This window comes from Amborella trichopoda, chromosome 13 (assembly GCF_054954075.1).
Source record: "Amborella trichopoda isolate Santa Cruz 75 chromosome 13, AtrichopodaSantaCruz75HAP2 v2.0, whole genome shotgun sequence".
Lineage (NCBI taxonomy): Eukaryota > Viridiplantae > Streptophyta > Magnoliopsida > Amborellales > Amborellaceae > Amborella > Amborella trichopoda.
This window is the reverse complement of record NC_142348.1, coordinates 24,101,987-24,125,378: the sequence shown is the minus strand read 5'-3', so window position 1 is coordinate 24,125,378 and position 23,392 is coordinate 24,101,987. Positions and strand designations below refer to the sequence as shown.

The window sequence follows — 23,392 nt, the reverse complement described above, 5'->3', positions numbered from 1 at the left end:
TTGAAGGCTTCCGAGCTTGGCGGGTCGTGCGCGGCAGATCGGGTAGCATGGGCTCAGTATGCCCCTACTGAACTCGAGTCTTATATGCTGATCGCGTAAGGACCGGTTCTTGATGGTCCTGGGATCGTGACAGTTTGGTGGTCAGGTCATATTTTATGACGCTGACCACTATGCCGGATTCACGCACTTCCTCTTCGGGCCCTGTGATTTGAAGAGGGTAGAAGGGGTTCTAGTGAACAGGGTCATCAGAGTTGGCTGCCCCGATTGTTTTAGTGGCTTCTCTGATCAGGATTTTCTAACCACTGTCGTGCTTAGCTTTGAGGCTTTTATGGACCTCATGCCAGAATTGCGATTGGGATTGCGGCTGGCCGACTTTTCTTGCGCAAGAAAGAGTCGTCTCCATCAGATGAAGAAATGGGTGTGGGTCAGGAACTGGAGTCAACCTAGGCCAAGGAGGACGAAGGACTTGATCTCCCAACGGGTCATTACCCTGAGCTCTCTTATGGGCTTTAGAGACATGACCGAGCCGATGGAGCTGGCTCAAGATGGTACTCTTGGGGAAGGCCTTCAGATGTGCAGATGCACAAGAGGCGAATAAGGTATTGGAAAAAGTACACTCAAGCATATGTGGGCTGTATCAGTCCGGCCCTAAGCTCTATGTACGAATACACAGATTGGTGTATTATTGACCTTCGATGGCTGCTGATTCCTTAAACTATGCCAAGAGGTTCCCGGTGTGCCAAATGCACTCGAGCCTTATTCATTAGCGTCTAGAGCACCTACTCCCTACAATGGCATCATGGCCCTTTTCACAAAGGGGTATGGACATTGTAGGTCTTATCGACCCTCCTTCTGCAATGGGTCATGTCTTCATTCTAGCGGCAACAGACTATTTCTCCAAGTGGGCTGAAGCGGTCCCCCTCAAGCAAGTTCTTAGGGCTACAGTGGCCAACTTTGTGCGGTATCACATCATATACTGATTTGGGGTGCCTGACCGAATTATATCTGACAATGGCCCTCAATTCAGAAGCCATCATCACATTGATCGCTTGGTTAACCATTTGGGTTTCAAGTGGAAGTATTCAACTGTGTACCACCCTCGGGCGAACGGCTTAGCTGAGGCTTTCAATAAGACCTTGCGCAGTGTTTTAAGGAAGTCAGTATCAAAGACGAAAAAGAACTGGCAGGAGAAGCTTCTTGAAGCAATATGGGCCTATCACACCACCACAAGAAATGCCACCGATTCCACTCCTTATTCTCAGGTCTATGGAGGTGAAGGAGTCTTACCTCTTAAGATTCAACTCCCTTCGTTGTGTCTCACCATACATCAAAGACTGATCGAAGATGAGAGGGCTAAGCTTCTCTATCAAGAATTAGATGGCCTCGATGAAAAGATGTTAGAAGCTCAGCAGAATCTCGAACTCAACCAGGGGAGAATGAAGAGGGCCTTTGATAAGTCTGTCAAAGTCTGCTCATTCTCTCATAGAGATCTGGTTCTCGTCGTCAAAAGGCTGATAATTATGCATGGGCATAGTCATGAAAGTCTCGCCAAATGGGGCTTACATACTGGCCCATCCTAATGGAGAGGAGGCGATGCCCCCCATCAATGGGTGATACCTAAAGAAGTATTATCCTTGATACTCTCTCAAAAGACTCAATAAACAACAAAAAGGAAGTAAGAACAAAAAGAAAACAAAAGGAGGAAAAGAAAAGAAGCAAGACAGTTCAAACAAAGTTTAACTCTTTTTATTGCATTAGAAGGAATTACAAGCCAAAAAGCCCATTATTAGGGAGATTACAAATCTAGCAAGCAGTATTGCTCTCACAGCAGAAGAAAAGAGGGTAGTTGTGCCAGAGTTTCGCCCTTGCATCTGAGGAAAAGATGATGGTTACAGGCCAAAAAGTTGGTCTCGCATCAGAAGAAAAGAGCGTAGATGCGCCAGAGCATCGCTCTTGCATATGAGAAAAAGATGATGCTCTCGCAGCAGAGGAAGGCAAAAAGGGTTCTAGATGGCTTTTATCAGACATACAAGGCAAACCCTTCTAACAAGGAACTGGCCTATGATGGAGAGCACGCCCCCTTCACAGTGAGTATCCTTCCACAGAACAACATGGAGTTCACAGTTGTGCAGGAGGACTTGGCTTCCAACAGACTTCATAAGCCTGGCCTTACCATTGGTCACCACCCTTTGCCTACCCAAGTCATCGTCGTGCATGACTATCGCCGCGCGTGACTCAGCGCCATGTGTGATCATCATTGCGCACGACTCAGCGCCGTGCGTGATCATTGTCACGTATGACTTAGTGTCTTGCGTGATCATCAGCACGCATGACTTAACACCGAGTGTGATCATCGCCGCGCATGACTTAGCGCCATGCACAATAATTGTCGTCCTCAACTCACTGCCGAGCATGAACACAGTCGGGCACGACTTGCCGCCGTCCATGAAAGGATCGCCGAGTGGGCATGAGGGCATAGTTACTGCCGCTCACTATGAGAGCCGTGTGAAACCTACCACTGTACGTGTTGGCCTGCAATTGTTCAGGCCCTGTGAATCTTCGTCTCCCCAGAGACTATTCAACTCCCTTCAGTTTCTGTGACCCTTCGGTTGCTTATGGCTCTTTGCACCCTCCCAGTGACCGTTCGTCTCCCCTAGTGATTGCTCACTACCCTACTACCTCTCGGTTTCTAGCTAGGAAACCTTATACCCATCAAGGAACTCTGCCACTTAATGGGACCTTTCCCCTACCTCCACACCATCAGAAAACCGTCAGAAGTCTGCGGAACTACACCCTCAATCCCTATTTTCTCGCTCGACCGGTATCTCAGAACCCTTGCCATAATAACTTAGCTAACAAGACACCAACAATAGTGACCCCCGCGAACACCTCGGTGTTCCCAGCCAGAACTCTCTTTCTTGCTACTCTCGCCCTATGTTCTTGCCAAAATCACCGTCAGGAAGTTTCCCTCTGTCACTGCTAAACCTCTAAACGTTTTACCTTTAGTAAAATAGTGAAAAGGAGTTTTACCCCCTTAAGTAGACGCCATTCCCTAGAAGTGCCCCAAACAATTGAAAATGCCAGTCAGGTCCTTAAAGGCCAAAAGGCGATGGGCTGGACCGGAAGCCCAAACACAGGTCACTGCTGCCCATGTAGCGCCGAACATCCAGTGTCAGCCGGATCAAGATTAGGTCGAGCTCAGGCCTTAGGCCCAAACCTAGCATCGCGCATGAAAGTCACTAGCCAACGTCGTGCATGACCGTCGTTTATGAGCGCTGCTCAGCGCCGTTTGTGCAATTGTCACCTTGCCTATCGTCGCACATGTTGTCGTCGACCACACTAGCGTCGTGCGTGCCTAAGCATGGCTACCGCCATTTGTGTTCTACGGTTATCCCTAGTGGAATTACATATGTGCCCCGGTCTGTCATCCTCAGTGGAGTTGCCAAGCTGGTTCTCGCCCTCCGAGTGGTAATGACCACGTGGCATATGGCTCGGGTTTCAAGGAGAACCCGAGACTTGAGATCGCTCTCTCGAAAACCTTGTTAAGAAACAATGGTAGGTACACCAACCCGTGAGAGAGGAATTTAATGTGAGGCGGGACACACCTCACCTGGGTTCGTGACTCACTCGGGCTAACTCACGTGGCCACCCTCTTAGATCACGACGGAAAGCCCCCTAGTCCTACAACTAGTTAAAAATTGACTCCATTGACATGTACTCTCATGTTTTTGCAATCACACATACACGATTAATTTACAAGACAAGTGGGCCAAGGGACCTCACCTTATCTTTGGGCCAATTCACACACATTCAAAGGAGAAAGGGAAGAAGTGATGAGATGAAGATTGGGGTGATGGAAGGAGAAGAAAGAAATAGAATAGAGAAAAGAGACATTTGACCGAGTGGCTAGCCTGACACAGTGGCTAGACTGGTATGGTGGTTGACCTAGCGTGGTAGCAAGATAGGCACGGTAACTCAAACTGACACAGCTAGCGGTTTTGGGATGAACCATACCTGGGCTGTCATAGATAATCAATGGTGTCATTCTATTCTCTTTCCCGATGGAAGGGTGTGCCATTAGTGCCCTATGTAATAGGAACCCTAAAAAGGGACCTTGTGCCTAATCCTATGGGTTCCCTCCACAAACGGAAGATTTGGCTGAGAGCCACTGATATCCCCCTCCATGTGTGGCATAACAATACTTCTAGACAGATTGGTGAGACCTATGGCAATTTCTTTGCGGTCCATTGGAAGTCTTTTAAATTTCTCCCATTGGACACCATTCAGTTGCTCATTGAAGTCGTAGATCCCCTGCTCATACCTTCCAAGTCATGGCTTGCCATAAAGGCCACTTTTTTTGGGTTCATATTGCTTGGTATACTAGCTAACCCCAAAATAGTTGGGATAAAGCTAGGACAAAGATGATGATAGCCTCGCATTCTACATGATATACTCTTGGCAGCCATGGGCAGAACCATGGTGTAAAGTTGAAGAGGGACTATGGTAAGGTCCATTTAGAACAGACAACAGAAATCCATGAAGGGTGAACTGCTGTAATCCACAGACACCAAGGAGAGCTCTTGTAACTATCGAATGGTAAATCTTGGGGGTCCTCATGTTCGTACCACCTCCGTTTAGATTCTAGATGCGAATGCATCTCATCATTGACGCTCCCTAATCTCTTTTGTGTAGCGCTGACACATGCCCTAGTGAGCTCTCCCCCAACACCTCCACTTCAAGACTACCATCATCATGTGTGCTAAAAAGCCTGCTAGTTCATGTAGAGGGATGATCAACTTGTGATCCTGGACCTGTCGATCTTCCCTACAACCAATACATGAGACAACTGGCTCCCCTAATCCCATCTGATAACCCACAATCGCCCCCCCTTCGCCCATCATGTGATATTCCACCACGTCTCCTCGATACAATCGAAGGCTGCAGTTTCATGGGATTGTGACACCTGTTCCCCCAACCTTGTCCTCTCATGTTTCCATTCGACCTATTTCTTTGGTTGTCACTTGTCAACTAACTCACCCTTCCCCACCTCTCTTGAGTAAAGAGTTGCGCGTGCTACTGTGGGAGGCACCCTCTAGCCATCTCCAATGTCATGTCAATCCCCTGTCACCGAACTCATCACCACCTCCCTCTCATCCACATGTACTCTCCCCTAGGGCTCTACTTTCCCACAATCAATGCAGGTTCTGACCCCCCTCCTTTCCTAAGTAAATCCACCACACCACCTCTCATCCCCCATCTTACCTCTACCATCTCTCATCCTGCATAACAGGATGTACCCCACCTATTGGCCCCCATTCCGCTTACAGACCTGAAAAGATCAATCCCATGGGTGAATGCTTAAAAAATGGGTGAATGCTTAAAAACGAAACTTAATTACAATTTAGGAAATTGGAAATAAATCCCGAAATTAGGCGCAATGACCAAAATGTTCCTGAGATCTTTTCGGTTTAATGTCGAAGCCGTCTCTGCATGCAAGTTGTTTTGCCATGGCCAGATCTTGGAAGCTTTTTCTGCAACTTGTGGTGATGGTTCAGATGATTCGTAAGCATATCTTCAATGTCCTTGCGACTCTGAGCGTTTTGATGCCCTTTAGTATTGCTGTGGTGGCCTTTTCCCACGGGGTGGAAGTCCAGCCAAATTTGTGAACTTTGTTTGCCAATGCAGTTTAACTCGCGATGTTCTAGCTCCTGGCTCTGCTTGCAAATGAGAGAGGAGATAGTCGCAGTCATTTTGCACTAAGTTTGGGCTGATTTTGTTCTGGTTTACGTTTTTGCCTAATTTGGGAGGTCACCAGAAAGAGGGATTTCGGCAACCGAGAAGATTTACTTATTCTATGACCTGGGGACTTGCATTCATCGGCCCTTGGAATGCAAGAGTCATACCAGTCTGCAGCTCTTTGCGAGGCGGTTGCATTGAACTCGTCCCCACTTTGATTCGATGCTTGGATGTTGAGCTATGCTTCACTGGATTTGAGGCTTTATTTTAAGCACAACTTCGGCTTGCCGGTGTCTTGTGTACCCAGAGGACCAGGCTGTTGCCGGCTCTCTCCTTGTTCACTTGGGAGATGTAAGTATGTAAAAAATGACGTACAACACTCACGCTCACCTTAAAGTAATCTCAGGATTTAGCGGGGCAATTCCAGCCTTTGCTTGTAGGGATGTCTGATCGAGGTACGAAGAGGACTAGGGTCACATTGCCCGCTGAATTACCCGACTCTGGTGAGCAAGTTGAGGTAATGGTGGTGAGCCATGACGGGGAAGACCCTAAAAACCCAATGGCTTGCTATGAGAATGTAGTAAACAACATTCTTGACAAACTCAAAGGGCTGGAAGACGTCTGTCCTATGGTGTCTTCCCATCAGGAGGTGAACTCTTCTCTTGAGCTGCCATGTGGAGAAGAGGAAAGACCTCAACTTTCCCCTCTTGTCTAGGCCTCGAGGCCTCCGAATACCCCTGTCTCTCTTGAGGACCAGCCCAATGTAGCTTCCCAAGCTACGCCATCGATGTTCACACAAGAGGACGTACAAAGATGATCAATAAAAGCATCCAAGACTTACAGGCGTCAAAAACACATGAAAGTGTTTCATACCATAAGCCTTATCTGCCTTTTATTGATCAAATCCCCTTCCCTATCAAATACTAAAAAAAGAGATTGTCGGTCTTTGATGGCACTGGTTCGCCTCAACAGTACATGGCCCACTGCATGTTCGCATGCCCTCTTTCTCTAACTTCTTTCTCTCGTCCCTCTCTCTCCCTTTCTAAACCCATAAAATCCTTCTCTCTCTCTCTCAAACTTCTTTCTTCTATCTTTCCTCCCAATCCACCTCTACTTGTCAATGGTAAAATTTAGATAATATATATCATCTTATATATTCATGGGGACAATGGGTTTGCATGATTAATACTGTAAAAATGTGAACTTCAGAGTAAAAGCATCACACAGAAGGAAAGGGATAAATGCATAATTTTTTCCACTTTGTTTTTTCAATGCAGCGAGAGTTGAATTCCCCGATTTTCCATTTTTCGATGCAATGAGTTGACTTGCAGGATTTTTTAATATTGTGCGATGTTGTGAATTTCAAATTTCAGGTATAATATTGTAAACTTTACAAAATAGAAAAATAAATATCAGAAATTTCCTAAGGGGACACAAAAACCACTAGTGTTGAATCAAGCAAAGTGGGATAAAAGCCTACTTTTAGGTTTACTTGTTTTTTCTCTTCATCGATTTTTCAGATATTGTGCGATGTAGTGAAAGTTTCAGAGATTGTGCGAGGTAGTGAGAGTAGAAGGAGAGTATGATGATTTAACAAAGAAGAGAATTGCCAGGTGTAAAGTAAAATGGATAAAATGGAGTAGAGAGAATGAGGAAAGAGAGGAAATGAAGGAGACTTGAAAATATCAATATCATACGTTTTATAATATTGACGGTGGTTATGAGATGTTTATAAATGACATTTCTTTTGGTGGAAAGGTATCTTTGTAATATTTTGCAAAATAAGAGGGAGGTGACCCATTCCATAAAAATAGGGCAAGTCCTCTTTAAAAAGAGGGAGATAACGGTGTAGTTTTCTATTTTTAAAGATGGGGAGAAAATCACGTATCTTTTGGTGGAAAAGTATCTTTGTGATATCCATAGCTACTAATCTCCCGAAAAAAAGGATGGGGAAGAAATGACATATGTTTTGGTGGAAAGGTATCTTTATGATATTCATAACTACTAATTAAAAAAAAACAAAAAACAAAAACTAAGAGGGAGATGACAATATCATAAAAATAGTGCAGGTTCTCTTCTGGTTTAAGATATAGTAGATAGATAGATGGATAGATAGATAGATAGATAGATAGATAAGGGAAAGGTTTATCGTGGGAGGAGTCTTTAAACAATCAAATTTGTGCCTCTCTCAAAAATTTTAGTAGAAGAGGTTGTTTTGATGCCCAAGTATCATCAAATTGATCATCTTGAAATTAGACATGAGAAAAAAATAGATTTCAAGTTTTAAAAATAATATATTTTGTAAAGCATTTTTGATAGTCAATTTTCAAGATTTTCATATATTTGTCCATCTACACTATTTTGAAGCTTTAAACAAAGATGAAAATATTATTTTAAAAATAAAATGACAATTGTCCACTTGAAATGCGGCATTAGGGCCTAGCCGGCATCCAACGGGGCCTGATTGCAGTCGCTGATGCATATTTCTTCTTCCCTATTTTATTCTGACTGGTGAGGATGGAGATGAGCACAAGATTGGGTTTGCATACAATACAATGGAAACAGAAAAAGGGAGGGCAAGCCCTGTATTCAGTCATGGAAGGAGGGAATTTGAAAGGGAGAGAGCAGGAGCAGGTGTCAATTCCTTGCAAAAATTCCATCTCAACTCCACCTCACAAAGACCATCTCCCTCTATACAAACATCGACCTCCACTCCATTTAATTCTTTCTTCCCTGATTCCACGTCGCTTGGCGGTGAGCTTTCTTTTTATTTTCTCTCCTTTCATTCTTTCGGATTCTTGACTACATTTTGATTGTAACTTTTTGTGTTTCCCTCTTTGTTTTTCTCATATCTGATGTTTCTTTTGTGAGGAACATCCTGTTTTATCAAAACTTGTGTGTGATGACCTGATTCATAGATGATGAACTTATGCGTGGTGAGGATATGATAGATTGGTGACAATGATGGTTGAGGAGGTTCCATTTCTGTTTTTTCTTTATGATGAACTTATGCGTGGTGAGGATATGATAGATTGGTGACAATGATGGTAGAGGAGGTTCCATGAAATGCCCCCAAACAGAAAAGAAACCTCGGAACCTGAACACTCTATGTATTCTTCTATGCTGGTTGTGTTCTCATTGTCCTCTTTTATGCCCATGGGGCAATGATACAAATTCAGGACCTGACTGCCGTTACCAATCACACTGATGTTGGAACCTAAATGCTTGTTTTCTTTTACAAAAATGATGTGTTTTCAGTTCTAACAGAATTGTGATGTCAATATAATCAGCATCTCTGCTCTATGCTCCTTTTGATCCGAGATGGGTCGTGTAGACTCTTCCAGGGATAATCTGTCCATGTTTGAGTAGTCACGAAATGAGATGTTAAGAGCGCATTCTGTACCAAGAACTTGTATTTTGACTTGAATTGTTTAATGATGAACTCATTGGTTATTTTTATGATCAATCCATTTGTTTGTGCTTGAATCCTTTTATGTAGGTGCCTGCTACCAGTTATCTCTAGTGCCGGGTTTGCTAGGACTTAGATGCATTTCAGTTGTTTTCTACTAATTAATTTTTATTGTATGAGGTGATTTTATGTGTTGTCTAGGGCTGGAGGCATTGATTGTTCTGGATCCCAATCAAATTTGACATTCATGGATAATTTATTGTTTTTGATAATTTTTAATTGGGGTGCTTTTATGTTTTTGACGAGAAAAGAGTGTTAAGTGCCATTTGTATTGTCAATCATATGTGCTTTTCTCATTCTAATTCTAAGTATAATTGGGCTCTTTTATGGGCTAGAATGTGAAGTTAATAGCATCGCTTTGAGAGTCAGTAACCATTGAATTGTGTGTCTTGTTATATTGATGATGACTAAGTTTCTTAAGAAGTGAGTCATCATGGTATGTTTTCATTGCCAATGTTTGATATCCATCCTAGATGCTGCAGTAGTGGTGGTACCTGGTAGGTGTAACATTGTTGGAAGCTATTAAGGTTTATCTTTGGCTTTTTCACTTGGATTTTTCTGTTATGGCCCTGCATAGCATAGATTAATGTGGTAGAGCTGGACTGTTAACCTTGTGCTTGAAAGAATTTAATAATTAGCTCCATGGAAATCAACTATTCTTTTTCCCTAAAGGACTCTATAGTAACTACTACCATTTAATCCACTTGTTATCCACAATTTTCAGGCACTAATGACAGCCTCAGCCCTCTATTATTCCTGCATGATTCCCATATAGATGGTATAGTGTGGTCTAGATGGACACTAAACGTGGTGTTTGAAGGAGCTGGATAATTAGCTCTATGGACATCAACTATTTAAAGGAAAAACAAATCTTAAAGGAAATTCCTAGTGCTCTTCAATTACCATATGTGTTTCTTAGTTGGTGGAGACCACCCTGTATTGTTTGCAATTCTATTTAATAGCAACCATTAATTCTTTACAAGGAAACGAACAAAAATTTGAATTACCCTCATGAGTTCCTCCCTTGATATATCTTCTTCGAATAAAAAAATAATAAATTTCTTTCTTTTCTTCCCAAAAATCCTCCCATCTCTCTCTCCCCCCTCCCTCTCTCTCTCCTAGATATCCAACTATATAAGTCATTTAAATTTCAACAATCAATTTTTCTTCTATACTCTTAAATAAAATCTGTCACATATCGGCTCTTATTAAATCTCTTTTAGTCACATTCCCCCTTTCTTTAACTCTTCTTCCATAAAGAGGAACTGAATAATAGTTTCCTTTTTTCTTTGCATACATGTTGCATTATCATCTCAGTTGCATGTGGATTGATTTATATCAATCCCATATCTTGATACAATAGATAGGGTGGTAAAAAATAATTCACATAGAAGTGCTTGACATGAGCTTTTTGGAATCAATGTAATTGATGGTTTGATAACTTCAATCTAGGTTACATGGATTCTTCTGTTTGGGTACTGTAAGGGTGTCAGAGAAATATTAAGACCCATACCAGCATGGATTATTTGTTGGGTAGATTGCTCGCCTGGTGTGCACTAGTGGCATACAGTGCAGTTCCTATGGTGGCATTTGGATCAATGTTTAAAAAATCGTCGACCCAATCCAGAATCGGGCGATTCGGATCGGGAATCGTTCAGGCCATCCCGGATACACTAATAAAACAGGATCCTGCATTTTTCTACAGTGAATCATCATGATGATGTTATGATTCGGAAATGAATCGCTATTATGACAACATGGTTCGGACACCTCACATGTCCGTACTGTTCTGATGCCATCCCTAAAAGAGTTTTTTATACAAATGGACCCCGAGCTTTCAGTGGCCTCCATCCGTAAACACGTGTACTGATCATGAGGGCTTTTTCCTTTTATAGAGCTTCATGCTTTTTAGATTTCCCAATGTGGGATAATTATCCCAAGTTTTTGTGGCACACAACAATCATCTCTCATCCATAAATAAAAATCAATAGCTTCGATGCCCTTCCATACCCCCTTTGTCTCTCTCATCAACTGTCAGTACACTCCAGTCTCCAAACTCCCATCTCTCTTTCTCTCTTCAATATTCATCTTCCTCAGTACACCCATCTCTCTCTTCAATATTTAGATCTCTCTCTCATCAATACTCATCTCTCTCTACCTCTATTTTACATTGCAGTCAACACTCTTTTCCCCACCCTCTATCTACTCCTATCTTTCTATCTCTTTAACAAGACTCACATAACCTTTTGAACCCCTTTCTCTCTGTATAAAATTAGCATTCCCCTACATTACAAACTCCACCACCCAAAACCAAATCTCCCAAAAACCCAACCCAAACAAAAGCTGAAAAAACTGATAAAAATGGCCGTAACAGAAGCCCTGCCTTCAAAACCAGATACTCTAAAGAGATTACTCTCCATCTCTTTGTAGTAATTTATAGGCAGATCGATCGATCTTTTTTTTTTTTTTTACCTAGTTTATCCTCTCCCTCTCTCTCCCCCCGTTAGCATCCGTCTCCTTATCTCTCTCTCTCTCTCTTTGTAGCTATTTGGGCCACAAAGTGGCGATTTTGATAACTTAATTTTTTCGGATATACATATTTAATGTCATAACATTAAAATAAGGTGAGCATGAATCATGGACAAGCTTCGGGGATTTTGGATTATGAGCACAACAAAACACTAACACTCAGGGAGTTAGGTATAGTCAGGTGCCCACTAATTTGGATGATTCGTTTCTAGATCGATTCAATGAATTGTCACGCGAATTCAATCGATGGCACCAGTGTGACCAAGATGAAGAACGACATCGTCTTTTATTTTGGTATTAGGTCATATTTTACGAATTGTATGCTTTATTGTAGTCCATGTATGACAATATACTACATCCATGATACTTTTATGCTTCTCCTTTTGTGTGATGTAAATTTAATGGTTAACAGTAGTTCATACAAAGAAAGAATATCTCAATATTCGCAAAAAAAAATGAAAGTTTTTAATGGAGTACCCCCATTTCTTATTGGACTCCTAAAAAATAACATTTATAATGATTTTAATATATTTTTTAATATTGGTTTTTGGATTTTTTCAAGCCGAATCCGATCGATTCGGTCGATTCCCGATCCGAATCGTCGATTCACCGATTCGGATGGGTTTTTGGGGTGCTCGATCCGGGGCATAGATCCGTTTTTTAAACCACTGATCTGGATTATATTTTTTCGAAACCTAATCTTGTCCAGTGTCTAATTTCCATATAACATTTATGCTCAACCCTCGAATGACTTCAAGTGGACCTCCATTGCAATTAATCAAGAATTAGACATGTACTGATGACTCACCCCACACACCCCACACGCCCCCCACAAAATATAAAAGAAAAGCTTTGAAATGTTTCAAATGGCAGAAGGTCGTTTTCAAATGGCGGAAGGTCGATGTCGCCAACGTCTTCCTCATCGCCACCGTCTTCCCCATTTCTCCTGGAATGAAATTTACGCGTTATACCCAATAACCCATCTTCGCACCTCCCACCAGAAGAGACTTCCGCCTCCATTTCTGTCCATCTCTCAGTCCTATGCTCGAGTTGCATCTTCCCCCCCTCCTATTCTACTGGAGAAGAAGCATCAGGAGTCTTCCACCCCTACCGCGTTTTCTCAGATTTCCCCTTTTTTACCTTACTGTATTACCACAATCCCAGAAGAGACAGATAGACTAGTCAGGAAACTTTCAGCATCTTTGGTCGGGAGTTTTCACCTGGGGCGAGATGACTCAACAGGGATCGAGAAGTGGGCCAGAACCCTTTGGGGGGAGCCCTATCTTATCAGTAGACGGCTCTCTAATGGAGACTACTCTCCTTCCCCTCTTAGGAACAGGCTAACCACCCCTTACTCAAAGAACCTAACCCTTCCTTCAAAGGTGTTCCCTGCTCCTTGCGCCGTTGGTCTCCTAAAGAAAGTTCCTACAGGAAGCAAAGGGTATGGCTTACCCTTCATCATATCCCGTTGCATGCTTGGTTTCTAGAAACCCTTAAGAGACTGGCGGCATCCTATGGTAACCTAGTTTCCATCCACTGGATCTTGCTGGAGTCCTTGCCTTTGGGCTCCATTCGCCTCTTGGTCGAGGTCCTGGACACCACAAAGATTTCCGAGCACTCTTTGGCTAGATGTCAACGAACTCTTCTACCCTATTTCGATCTCATGGTCCTTTGCTTTGCCTCCCTCCCCCGATTTCCGTCACCAACCTATCGGGGATTCTCTTCTGGCTACCTCAGCAGTGGGTGGTGGTGACAAAGAAGAAACACAAACGTTTGAGACCTCGTCGAAGACCCTCAGAAATGCTGCATCAACAAACTTGGCGCCCTCGCCGGTCGAATCCTACTCAGAAACGGGCTAGGAAATCCTCTTCGATCCTGGTAAGGGATTCACAGGAAGGCCAAACTCAGTTTGACTCGCTTACCTCTCAGGAATCGGTGATGGACTAGATGTGGTCTCCGAGTCCTTTGGAAGATGCGAGTGTTGTCGCCGACTTAAATCGATGCTTGGGGAAAGAGGTAATCGTGGACAACATGCCTCAAAACTGTTCGGGGTTAGGCGATCGACCTGGCCCATCGTCCCCCCTTCCCCCTCTTTTGCTTCGCAAGTCTCCGGGTCGTCCCCTCTACCCGACCCATCCTATCCCATTCCCCTCATCTCCCCTTCTCACTTTGCCTCTCTCTCCTCTCTTGAGGCTACCACGTGCTCCACTCCCCCACCTACCCCTTCACATATGTTGCATGCCTTGGAACCCACGCGGCCGCCTCAGCTGACTGCCTCCTCTCGTGTGGCATCAGATAGCTCTTCGCAGCAGAGGGAGCAACCCGAGGCCATCCCCTGTCCCTGCTTCAGGCCGCCTCCTCACCCTCTCTCCCCCAGGTGTCACCTTCCGACAACTCTGACCCCTCACCTACCCCATGTCCTTTCCCCCTTGGTGGCGAGCCTCAGCCCGACCCGCCATCCCTTGATCTACCCCTCTCTCATCCCCCAAAGAAGGGCCCGCTACCCGATGTTATTGCAATGGTCCTCTGTCACTTGATCCCAGCCAGCTGGCCATCATCCAGCCTTTGTTCGAGAAGGCCCCGTCGAATAATATTGACGTACCTCCTACGGAGCATTCATCAAGAGGCTCTGTTACTCCACCAATCTCCTCCCTTATATGTCCCTCCTCACAACCACCTCACCCTGAATCTGGGTCTGTCTCCGTTCATACCTCCATCTCATCCATTGATTTTGGGGTGGTGCAGCACGTCGAATCTAGCCTTGTTTTGCCTCAATCTGCTACTTGGTGGGTTCGTCCTCATCTTCACTCTACCTTCCTCTCTCTTTCTTTCTATCTGTTAAACCTTGACTCCCTCTCTCCCGTGGGCTCCAGACCGTCCCCCGCATAGAAGATGGACAACGATCTCTTCCCAGTTGGCATCGTCACCGCCCAATCGCTGGACCCTTCCCCTCTTGATCCTGCTTCAGTCGCAGACATCCTGGCCCCCCACATTTCCTTTACCCCTCACCTTGTTCATATCCAAAGAACTCAGATCATCCACTATGTGTGGCCCCCAAACTCCCCTTACCCTCTGTCCTCCTACACCTCCATCCAGACTTACCAATTCCTGACTTATATTCTTGCCTTCTCCTTCCTACTGATAATGCCTTCCCCTATCTCGGCTAACCCTACTACTCTTAATGTTCAGGACCTGGAAAACACTCCGGTTGATAACTCTCCACTATACCGCATTCCGAATAGTTCCTTTGGTCAACCTCTCCATCTTTCCGCTCACGACATTGACCCTGTGCTGACCTTCTTTCCTCCCGCTCATACTAGCTCTAGCTCCCCTCCTCTTCCAACCCTACCCTCTGACCTTTACCTGTCGGCCCAGCCCTTCAACTTTTCCTCTTAAAATCTTGTTGAACCTTGGTCCCAAGGTGCCGAGGTTGCAGAAGAAAATTTAGAAGACAGGTCTAACCGAGAGGAAGATAGGATGAGAACAATGTACATGATAATGGGTTTTGAGTACAATGGACCTGAAGGACCAGCACAGGTTCATCACGGCTGACGCAGAAAGTAGAATGTAGGTGAGAATCAAAGGACAAAGAGAGTTAAGCAACTTCTTTTCTTCCTTTTCCTTCCCAGGGAAAGTAACTGATTTCAACCCTTCCCCATCTATTCTTGGTCGCCCGAGGAGGTCCCCCAAACTGTCATCCTCCCTTGCTATCACCTATCACAAATGAAACGACTAATTTGGAATATCAGAGGCCTTGGTCAGGACTCTAAGAAAGACGCCGTCAAAGCCTTAACCTTGAAACTCTCCCCAACTATTCTTGCCCTTCTAGACCCTGACCTAAAGCTTGTTCGTCTGGTCTGGGGCAGGAGACCTTGCCAATGGGTCTCTCTGCCGTCTATTGGAGCCTCAGGAGGAATATGGGTGATTTGGCATCCATCAGACCTTTCTCTCATCTAACATTTCGTTTGGAATTTTCTATGACTCTCCTACTTTCTAATAATTCAGATGGAATCCCTTGGAAATTTTCGCCTGTCTATGGCCTGAACTCAAACACCATCAGACAAAGATTGTGGGCTGAGTTGGATCACATTGCCTCCCTTCCACATCCCATTTGGTGTGTTGGGGGAGATTTTAATGTGGTCCGCTGGTCCCACGAGAGGAACTCCTCGTCTTCAATCACCCAAGAAATGAGGGATTTCTTAGATTTTATTAACCGTAATCAGTTGATAGATATCCCTCTTCAAGGCTGCAAATACACGTGGTCCAACCACAACTTAATAGGTTCTTGATAGTTTCTTGATTTCAGCAAATTGGGAGGAACATTTCCCTAGATCGCTATTGTTGGCCCTTCCTAAACCTACTTCGAACCACTGTCCCATCCTTCTAGACACGAATCCTGTAAATAGGGGCACCCGACCTTCCAGATTCGAACTGCATTGGCTCCTAGAGAAGGACCTCCCAGCCCTTGTTAAATCTTGGTGGACTTCCTTCGATTCTCAGGTCTAGGTGAGAGCGGGATTTATCCTCCAAAGGAAAATTCAGCTTCTCAAAGGAGCTCTCAAATCTTGGAGCAAAACCATTCCTGAGAACTTCGCGCAAGTATAGTCCTCTTTACTAGAAACCATCAACAACCTTGATGATATTGAAGAGACCAGACCCTTAGGCGTCTCAGAACAGGATCTTAGGTCTAAGACTAAGATGGAGTATCTCGCCACCCTAAAAAAAGAAGAAATCTTTTGGTTTCAGAGATCCAGAGTTTCGTGGTTGAAAGCAGGGGATCATAACACTGGCTTTTTTCATCAGATAGCCAACTGTCATCGCAGATTCAACGCTATCATGACAACAAAAGTCAACAATACTTACCTTACCCAAGCTGGTGATATTCAACAAGCCATCCTACAGTTATTTCAGAACTTATACTCAGCTCCCCCTGAACCCAGACTCAGATTCTCGACCTTAGACTTCCTTTCAGTCAATGAAGGCCAAGCAGCTTGGCTAGAGCGACCTTTTTCTGAACCTGAGATTCTTAAAGCGGTCAAAGCTCTAGCAAGTGACAAGGCCCCTAGGCCTGATGGCTTCTCGATTGCCCCCTTCAAGGAGTATTGGGACGTAGTCAGCCATGACTTCGTCAAATTTTTTGAGGATTTCTTCCATAGGGGCATTTTAAATACAGCCATGAATGCCACTTTCCTAGCCTTGGTGCCCAAAAAAGAAGGAGTTTAGGAAATTAAAGACTTTCGGCGTATCAGTCCCCTCAACTCTTCCTACAAGATCCTGGCAATGGTTTTAGCGTTTAGACAGCAACATGTTTTGCCTTCCATCATCTCTAACTCACAATCTGCCTTTATCAAAGGTAGACAAATTCTGGATGGGGCCCTTGTGGCCCACGAATGTGTCCATTCGAGACACATTTCCAAACAACCAGGTCTCATCTTCAAAATTGACTAGGAGAAGGCATATGATCATGTGGATTGGTCAGTCTTTGATGCGACTATGGCCAGAATGGGTTTTAGGGAGAGATGGAGGAAATGGATGAGGGGTTGCTATTCGAACCCTCACTTCTCCATCTTCATCAATGGAACCCCTCTAGGCTACTTCCCCTCTTCTAGGGATCTCAGACAAGGAGACCTCCTTTCCCCCTTCCTTTTTGACATAGCTGCTAAAGTCTTTAGCCATTCCATTGCTCGAGTCTACCAAGCAGGCCTTATTATAGGTTTCAAAACTAGTAGACAAGGGCCCACTATCACTCACCTACAGTACGCGGACGACACTTTAGTCTTCCTGGAAGCTACTGCTGCTGAGGCAAAAAATCTAAAAACTTTTTTCAGCTGTTTCCAATTAGCTATTGGGTTCAAGATTAATGTGGAAAATCTTGTATGCTGGGGGTGGCTTTGTCACTTGGTGAGATTAGGGATCTCATTTCAGATTGGGAATGTAAAGTCCAAAACCTGCCTACAACCTACCTGGGCCTTTCCTTTGGTGTTGGTAAGCCAAGAAAGTAGCTTTGGTCCCCAGTACTGGACAAGATCAATCAACGATTGGCCGGGTGGAAGGGTAGATACCTTTTCTTTGCAGGAAGAACTACCTTGATAAAAGCTACCATAGCAAACTCTCCAATCTACCTCATGTCCCTTTACCATATGCCTGCTCATGTGGCGAACCGCCTGAATCAACTCATGAGGAATTCCCTTTGGTCTGGGCAAGAAGACAAGAGGAGATACCACTTTGTTGCTTGGAACAAGGTTTGGCAACCAAAAGTACAGGAAGGTCTTGGGATAAAGGTACTGCGCAATCACAATGCAGCCTTGCTTGGGAAATGGTGGTGGCGCTTAGGCACTCAGCCAAACGCCCTTTGGGTGCAGGTCTTAAAACTCAAGTATAAGATTACATCAGAAAATTGGCTCCCGGGAAGAGCCCAAGTCCATAATACCTCAGGGGCCTAGAAGTCGCTTTTAACAGTCCTGTCCTCTTTCAAGATACACATTAGGTTCCACCTGAGAGAAAGGTCGAGAGTTAAATTTTTGCAAGATATATGGCTAGGGACTTCCCCTCTTCGTGAGGCCTTCCCAACTCCCTTCTCTCTCGCACAAAACCAAGATTCTTCTGTGGCCCAGGAACTTAGCACCTTGGGAGGCTGCAGAGTTTGGAATCCTTCCTTTAGCAGGAGCCTAAACGAAGTCGAGACGGCAGATTTCCAGCGACTATTGAACTCCCTGCACTCTCTCTTCTTCATTTCTCAAGGAAGAGATGATATCATTTGGACCTTAACTCCCTCGGGCAAATTCTCTGTGGCTTCACTCTACAAAAACTTTTCCTCCTTCCCCTCCCCATCCGAACACTTCTCTAGAATTTGGTCCACTATTGCACCACCCAAAGTACAGGCCTTCAACTGGCTCGCCTTCTCACAAAAAGCTCTCTCAGTTGATCAAGTACAAAGAAGAGGGGTGCCCATTCTGAATAAGTGTGTTTTGTGTGAATGTGAGGAGGAAACAAACTCCCATTTGTTCCATCTTTGTGCCTTCTCTTCAGACTTATGGGGCAGGGTACAACTTTTTGGCTTACAATGGGTTACCCCACCCTCGGTAAAAGGCCTCCTTACCATCAATTTTGAATCAAGCTGGCCAAAGGCAGGTAGAATCCTGTGGAAAGCGACCTTAGCTGCTACCATTTGGCTAGTATGGATGGAAAGAAACTCCAGATTTTTTCGAGGGACTAAGCTTTCAATTCCGGCCATTTTTCAAAAGGTAACCACCCTGGTGACCTTTTGGGCATCCAACATGAAGTTCTTAGCTGGAATTCCAAGATCCTTCTTCCTTTCCCAATGGGGAAATATCCTTCATCACCAACCAGCAGGGGCAGCTAGGCCAAGTCTCTGGTTACCACCGAACGATGGGTGCTCCTTGAGGAACCCTGGCCCAGCAAGGTCAGGAGGGGTTTTAAGAGGCTTTGAAGGCAATATTCTCATCACCTTCTCCGATTACCTCGGCATCAAGGACTCTCACGATGCGGAAGCCTTAGCCCTCCTCCTTGCTCTAAAAAAATTCAACTCCTCCTAGGGCTCTAGCTTGATAGTGGAAGGTGATGCCAAGAATGTCATCTCATGGGCTAGTAGGACATGTGATCCTCCATGTTACTTGATCCAAGTTTTTAACGAGGTTCAATAAATTTGCAGGGCTATGTACTTCTCATGGCAGCATACCTAGCGGATGTCCAACGACTTCGCGGATTGGTTGGCGAAGGAGGGTGCTAGAAGACAGGGTGAGGCAGTTCAAACTGGGTCCACCTTCTTTTTTGCTTTGGACTAGTGAAGCCCCTTTTTAATTTTTTGGGCCCTTTTATTTTTCCTTGTCATTGTACATCTGAAGGTGGGGTGGGGGGGGGGGGGGGGGGGCAATTTTATAAAGCCCTATCCTAGCCTCTTTTTGTAAACCGCACTTATGGGGGAAATCCTATTACTGTACATGGGTTTTTGATCTTCTTTTTACCGGGTCGTCTAGAGGATTCTCCTGGAGAGAGAATATACTGTAATTCCCTTTCTCAGCAATACAAATGTTAACATTATCAAAAAAAAAAAATTTGTGGTGTGTAGGTGGTGACGTCAATGTCATAAGTTGGTATTTTGAATATAATAATGGTGGCTTACATCTAGCTGATAGACTTCTCTTCCCATGTGTCTAAGCATAACCTCATACACCTCTAACTCAATAGTGCCTCTTCCACTCGGTCAAATTACCTCGTCAACCACACCCTAATGAAGCTCGATCCACTTATGTTCAGCCTGGATTGGGAGGCCGCTTTCCAAAGCGTTCACACTAGAACCTTGCGCAAAACTTTATCAGACAATGCCGCAGTCATCCTAGACTCTGAACCGGTCTTCAATGGACCTTGATCTTTTCGGTTTAGAAACGATGTGGCTGGAGGACAAATGTTTTCGTCAATTGATCCCCCAATGGTGGTTGTCTTTTGCGGTTGAAGATGTGCTGATTTTTGGTTTTCTAGAAAACTACAGTGGCTGAAAGAAAGACCATGAATACTTTGGTGAAGTCGATATAAAGAATGAAGCTTTGATGGTTAACATTGAGGATATAGATCTGTTGGTTTCATCATGAAACCAAAGTTCAAGAGTCGTTAGAGAGGACCAAGAGAACCATTGCCAAGTCAATATACAAAATACTAAGCAAGAAATACTTTATTGGCAACGAAGATTGAGATGCAAATTGTAGAAGCAGAGACAACTCCTCTAAATCAAAGACGGGCAGAATTTATGATGACCTTTAGTAGTTATTTCTGAAAGATTTTCTCGGTAGAAGAGGTGGAGCCAATCTCCAGTTCCGAAGAATCACTAACAGTGATGAAGCATGGCTAGAGTGGCCATTTTTGAAGTTTGAAGTACTTAAAGCTATCACAAAGCTTGGCCAAGACAAAGCCCTGGCTTAAGGTATTCCCAATTGCCACTTTTGGGAGTCTTTGGGGCCTGATGTGATGGGGATCTTTACCCCTCTTCATCCTGATTTGATGGAGATGTTTGCCAAATTACACCAAAGAGTTATCATTTACAAAGGCCCTAAACCCCAAGCTTGAAGTTGCTTAAGAAATTTAAACTTCAGACTATAAGCTTATTGAATGATTCCTACAAAAGTCTTAGCCAAGGTTGTTGCATCCGGGCTTTGCCTTCTTAACGAGGTTGTTTCTCCACCCCAAGGTACTTTTGGACAAGGTATGCAAATCTTGGATGCAGCCATCATTGCTAACAAGTGAACTGATAAAAGGCATAAGTCTGGAAGCCACCTACATTGATCTATTAATTGGGCCTTGAAAAGGCAGACGACCATGTTAACTGGGATATGTGGGACCTAGTTATGACAAATATGTTGTTTGATTATGACTGGGGAACATGGATGACTAGTTCCATATCAAGTGTTCATTTCGCATTCCTCATAAATGGATGTCCCCATGAATGTATCCCATCTGTTAGGGGCTTGAGTCAAGGTGACCAAGTGTCGTTTTTCCTTCTCAATCATAACCAATGTGTTCAAGAGAGGTGAAGAAGTACAAAAATGTCTCTTAAAAGGAGAGCAATATTGGGCCAAATGTCTAATAGCCTTCGAGTTATATGTTCTCAGTGGGAGTTGTACCCTAGTCCCTATCTCTCCAACGGCTTTAGGGAAGTGGGTTGGTTTCCTCTATTTAATGGCCTAAGGGTGGTTTTGGTATTTTGATGTTTTCTATCTAAGGTTAGGGTTTGTTGGGAATTGTGGTTAATGGGTTTGGGTTAAGGTTCTGTCTTTGTGGAGGTTTCTTTCTCAAACCCCATGGAGATAGTGTCGAGGCTTCAAATATGTTCTACACGTCGAGCGCTTTCCAATGCAGTGTATTTTGTGGGCATTTTCTTGCTGGAATGTGGTTTATTTTTAGAAAGAAATTGAGATTTTTTAGCATCATGCAATCTTCAAGTTTCATGATCTATGCTCGGTTTTTCGGTGATTTCTCACCATCTGGGAGGAAATTTTCGATGAAATGAATCGGGATTCCACAACTGTTCTTTTCATAAATATCAAGCCACGATCAACCCAGAGATGGGAGGTGATTTTGGGGCCTATCTATGTCTAGCTTTTGGCTTGGACACCTTCAATGACCAATAACTCATCGGGTTTGAGGAGTTTTGGGTGACTCTTGCTGCAAATCATTACAGGATCGAGCTCTACAATTCTAGGGCAACAGAATAAAGAAGAAGACATGTATGGAAAGTGGCACGTTGCTGATATTTTGATGTTCATCCATAAAAGACTCAAAATCCCTTCAAAGCTTGAAGTCTTTTATTCAAATTTGTTGCAAAACAATTGTTACGTGACTCTCTGCAATTTGGTGGTGTCCAATCATTTGTTTGATAGTAAGTGCCTGTACGGGTATGGGTTAAACCAAGTTTTCCAAGGACAAATATAGATATTTTGGGCATTTTTATGTCAAGAAAATTGCCCTTTTTGCATCATAACGGGACAAAAAGGTGATAATTCAGCCATGTAAGGCCCATACTTTAAATAATCCATCCATGGTTCAAGGCATCTATATAAAATCCTGATGGGGACAATGGTTGGAAGCTATTTGCATTGTTTGGACTGTTTACAACAGTTAGAAAACCATCGAAATGGGCCATTTTGCTGTATTTCCTACCTAAAAACAATAGTTGCATGAAATTAACTTTTCAATAGTTTGCTATGACACATTACCTTTAGTAAATGTGGTCAAATGGCGTCAGATTGATGTTAAATTTTAAAGTTATGGGTTTTTTGCCTCGTGCTACTATTTTCGAAAGTCTCGGGCCCGTCAAGTTCCAATTTCTAGTTGTTCTTTTGTAACTTTGCTATCTTTTGTGTGCTTCATAGGCGATGTACTATAGTCTGAGAATAGTTCTCCCTATTTCTCATCATCGAGCATCCTTTTGAGCTGATTTTTAGGGGATATCTTAGGGGTATCTTGGATTAGATTTGAGTCATGCTTTTGTCATGCTCTATTACTGACGATTTGATAATAGATCTGGGTCATAACTGACTTCATAACTCATGGCTTTTATTTGTTGGGCCTTCCATCATCCAAAATGATCCCTTGAATTTAGGCCCAATACGTTTCTGTTTGGGGTCCCCCTCTACCATCTTTGGTATGTCCGGCTTTTTCCGATGCATACTATCATATTACTATCAGACTGGACTACCATTAATTTGTTTGCAATCTGTGGGCTGCCTTAGACTGGGAAACATCATCTACCATACTTCTCAAGGATTTTGGGTACAATGTGGCCTGGATACCCGTCCTCGGGTTTCAAACTGGCATTTTGCTACAGGTTTGCCATGTGTGGCCTACCAGGTGCTATATGGTGTAACAATAGGCTCGAACAAATGTGTGCAAGATTCATTTGATAGGAATAGGTTTCAAAGTGGAGGCTTGGAGAGTGGGCGAAACGAATGAAATAAAGGATATAGGACAATTTTTTGGAACAAATGTATTGGTCTTCACTAATGTGTAGGTAAACCCAATAAAGCTCAATGGCATTGATTATAGGAAGGTCCCAAAGAAGGTCGGCATCATGGAAAAGCTTATTCTTATTCCTGGAAGGTTGTCTTACGCACATTAAAGCCACCCTTTAAAGCATTCCCATTTTCT

General features: G+C 43.8%; 2 protein-coding genes across 5 annotated transcripts in view; both read left to right on the top strand.

The window, feature by feature from the left end:
* The first annotated feature begins 857 nt into the window (after positions 1 to 857).
* On the top strand, positions 858 to 1,580 carry LOC148779116 (uncharacterized). The gene is made up of 2 exons (XM_088856594.1): positions 858 to 961; positions 1,145 to 1,580. The coding sequence occupies exons 1-2, from the start codon at positions 858 to 860 to the stop codon at positions 1,578 to 1,580; spliced, it is 540 nt and encodes a 179-aa protein (XP_088712720.1).
* A 6,580-nt stretch (positions 1,581 to 8,160) lies between these two features.
* LOC148779114 (uncharacterized) overlaps positions 8,161 to 23,392 on the top strand; it is a 52,144-nt gene continuing 36,912 nt past the window's right edge. For all 4 annotated transcript variants that reach the window (XR_016046768.1, XR_016046766.1, XR_016046767.1 and 1 more), the window contains exon 1: positions 8,161 to 8,490. Coding sequence is in view for 1 of the 4 variants with exons in the window: in XM_088854780.1 (XP_088710906.1) it covers positions 8,292 to 8,490 (199 nt within the window). In the remaining 3 variants the exon portion in view is untranslated. The remainder of the gene's footprint in view (positions 8,491 to 23,392) is intronic.

Bases quoted from the DNA above. Each gene is read 5' to 3' on its own strand.
- LOC148779116 (XM_088856594.1), top strand. From the start codon at position 858: ATGGGTCATGTCTTCATTCTAGCGGCAACAGACTATTTCTCCAAGTGG. The intron at 962-1,144 runs GTATCACATCAT...GACCTTGCGCAG, and splicing joins ACAGTGGCCAACTTTGTGCG to TGTTTTAAGGAAGTCAGTAT.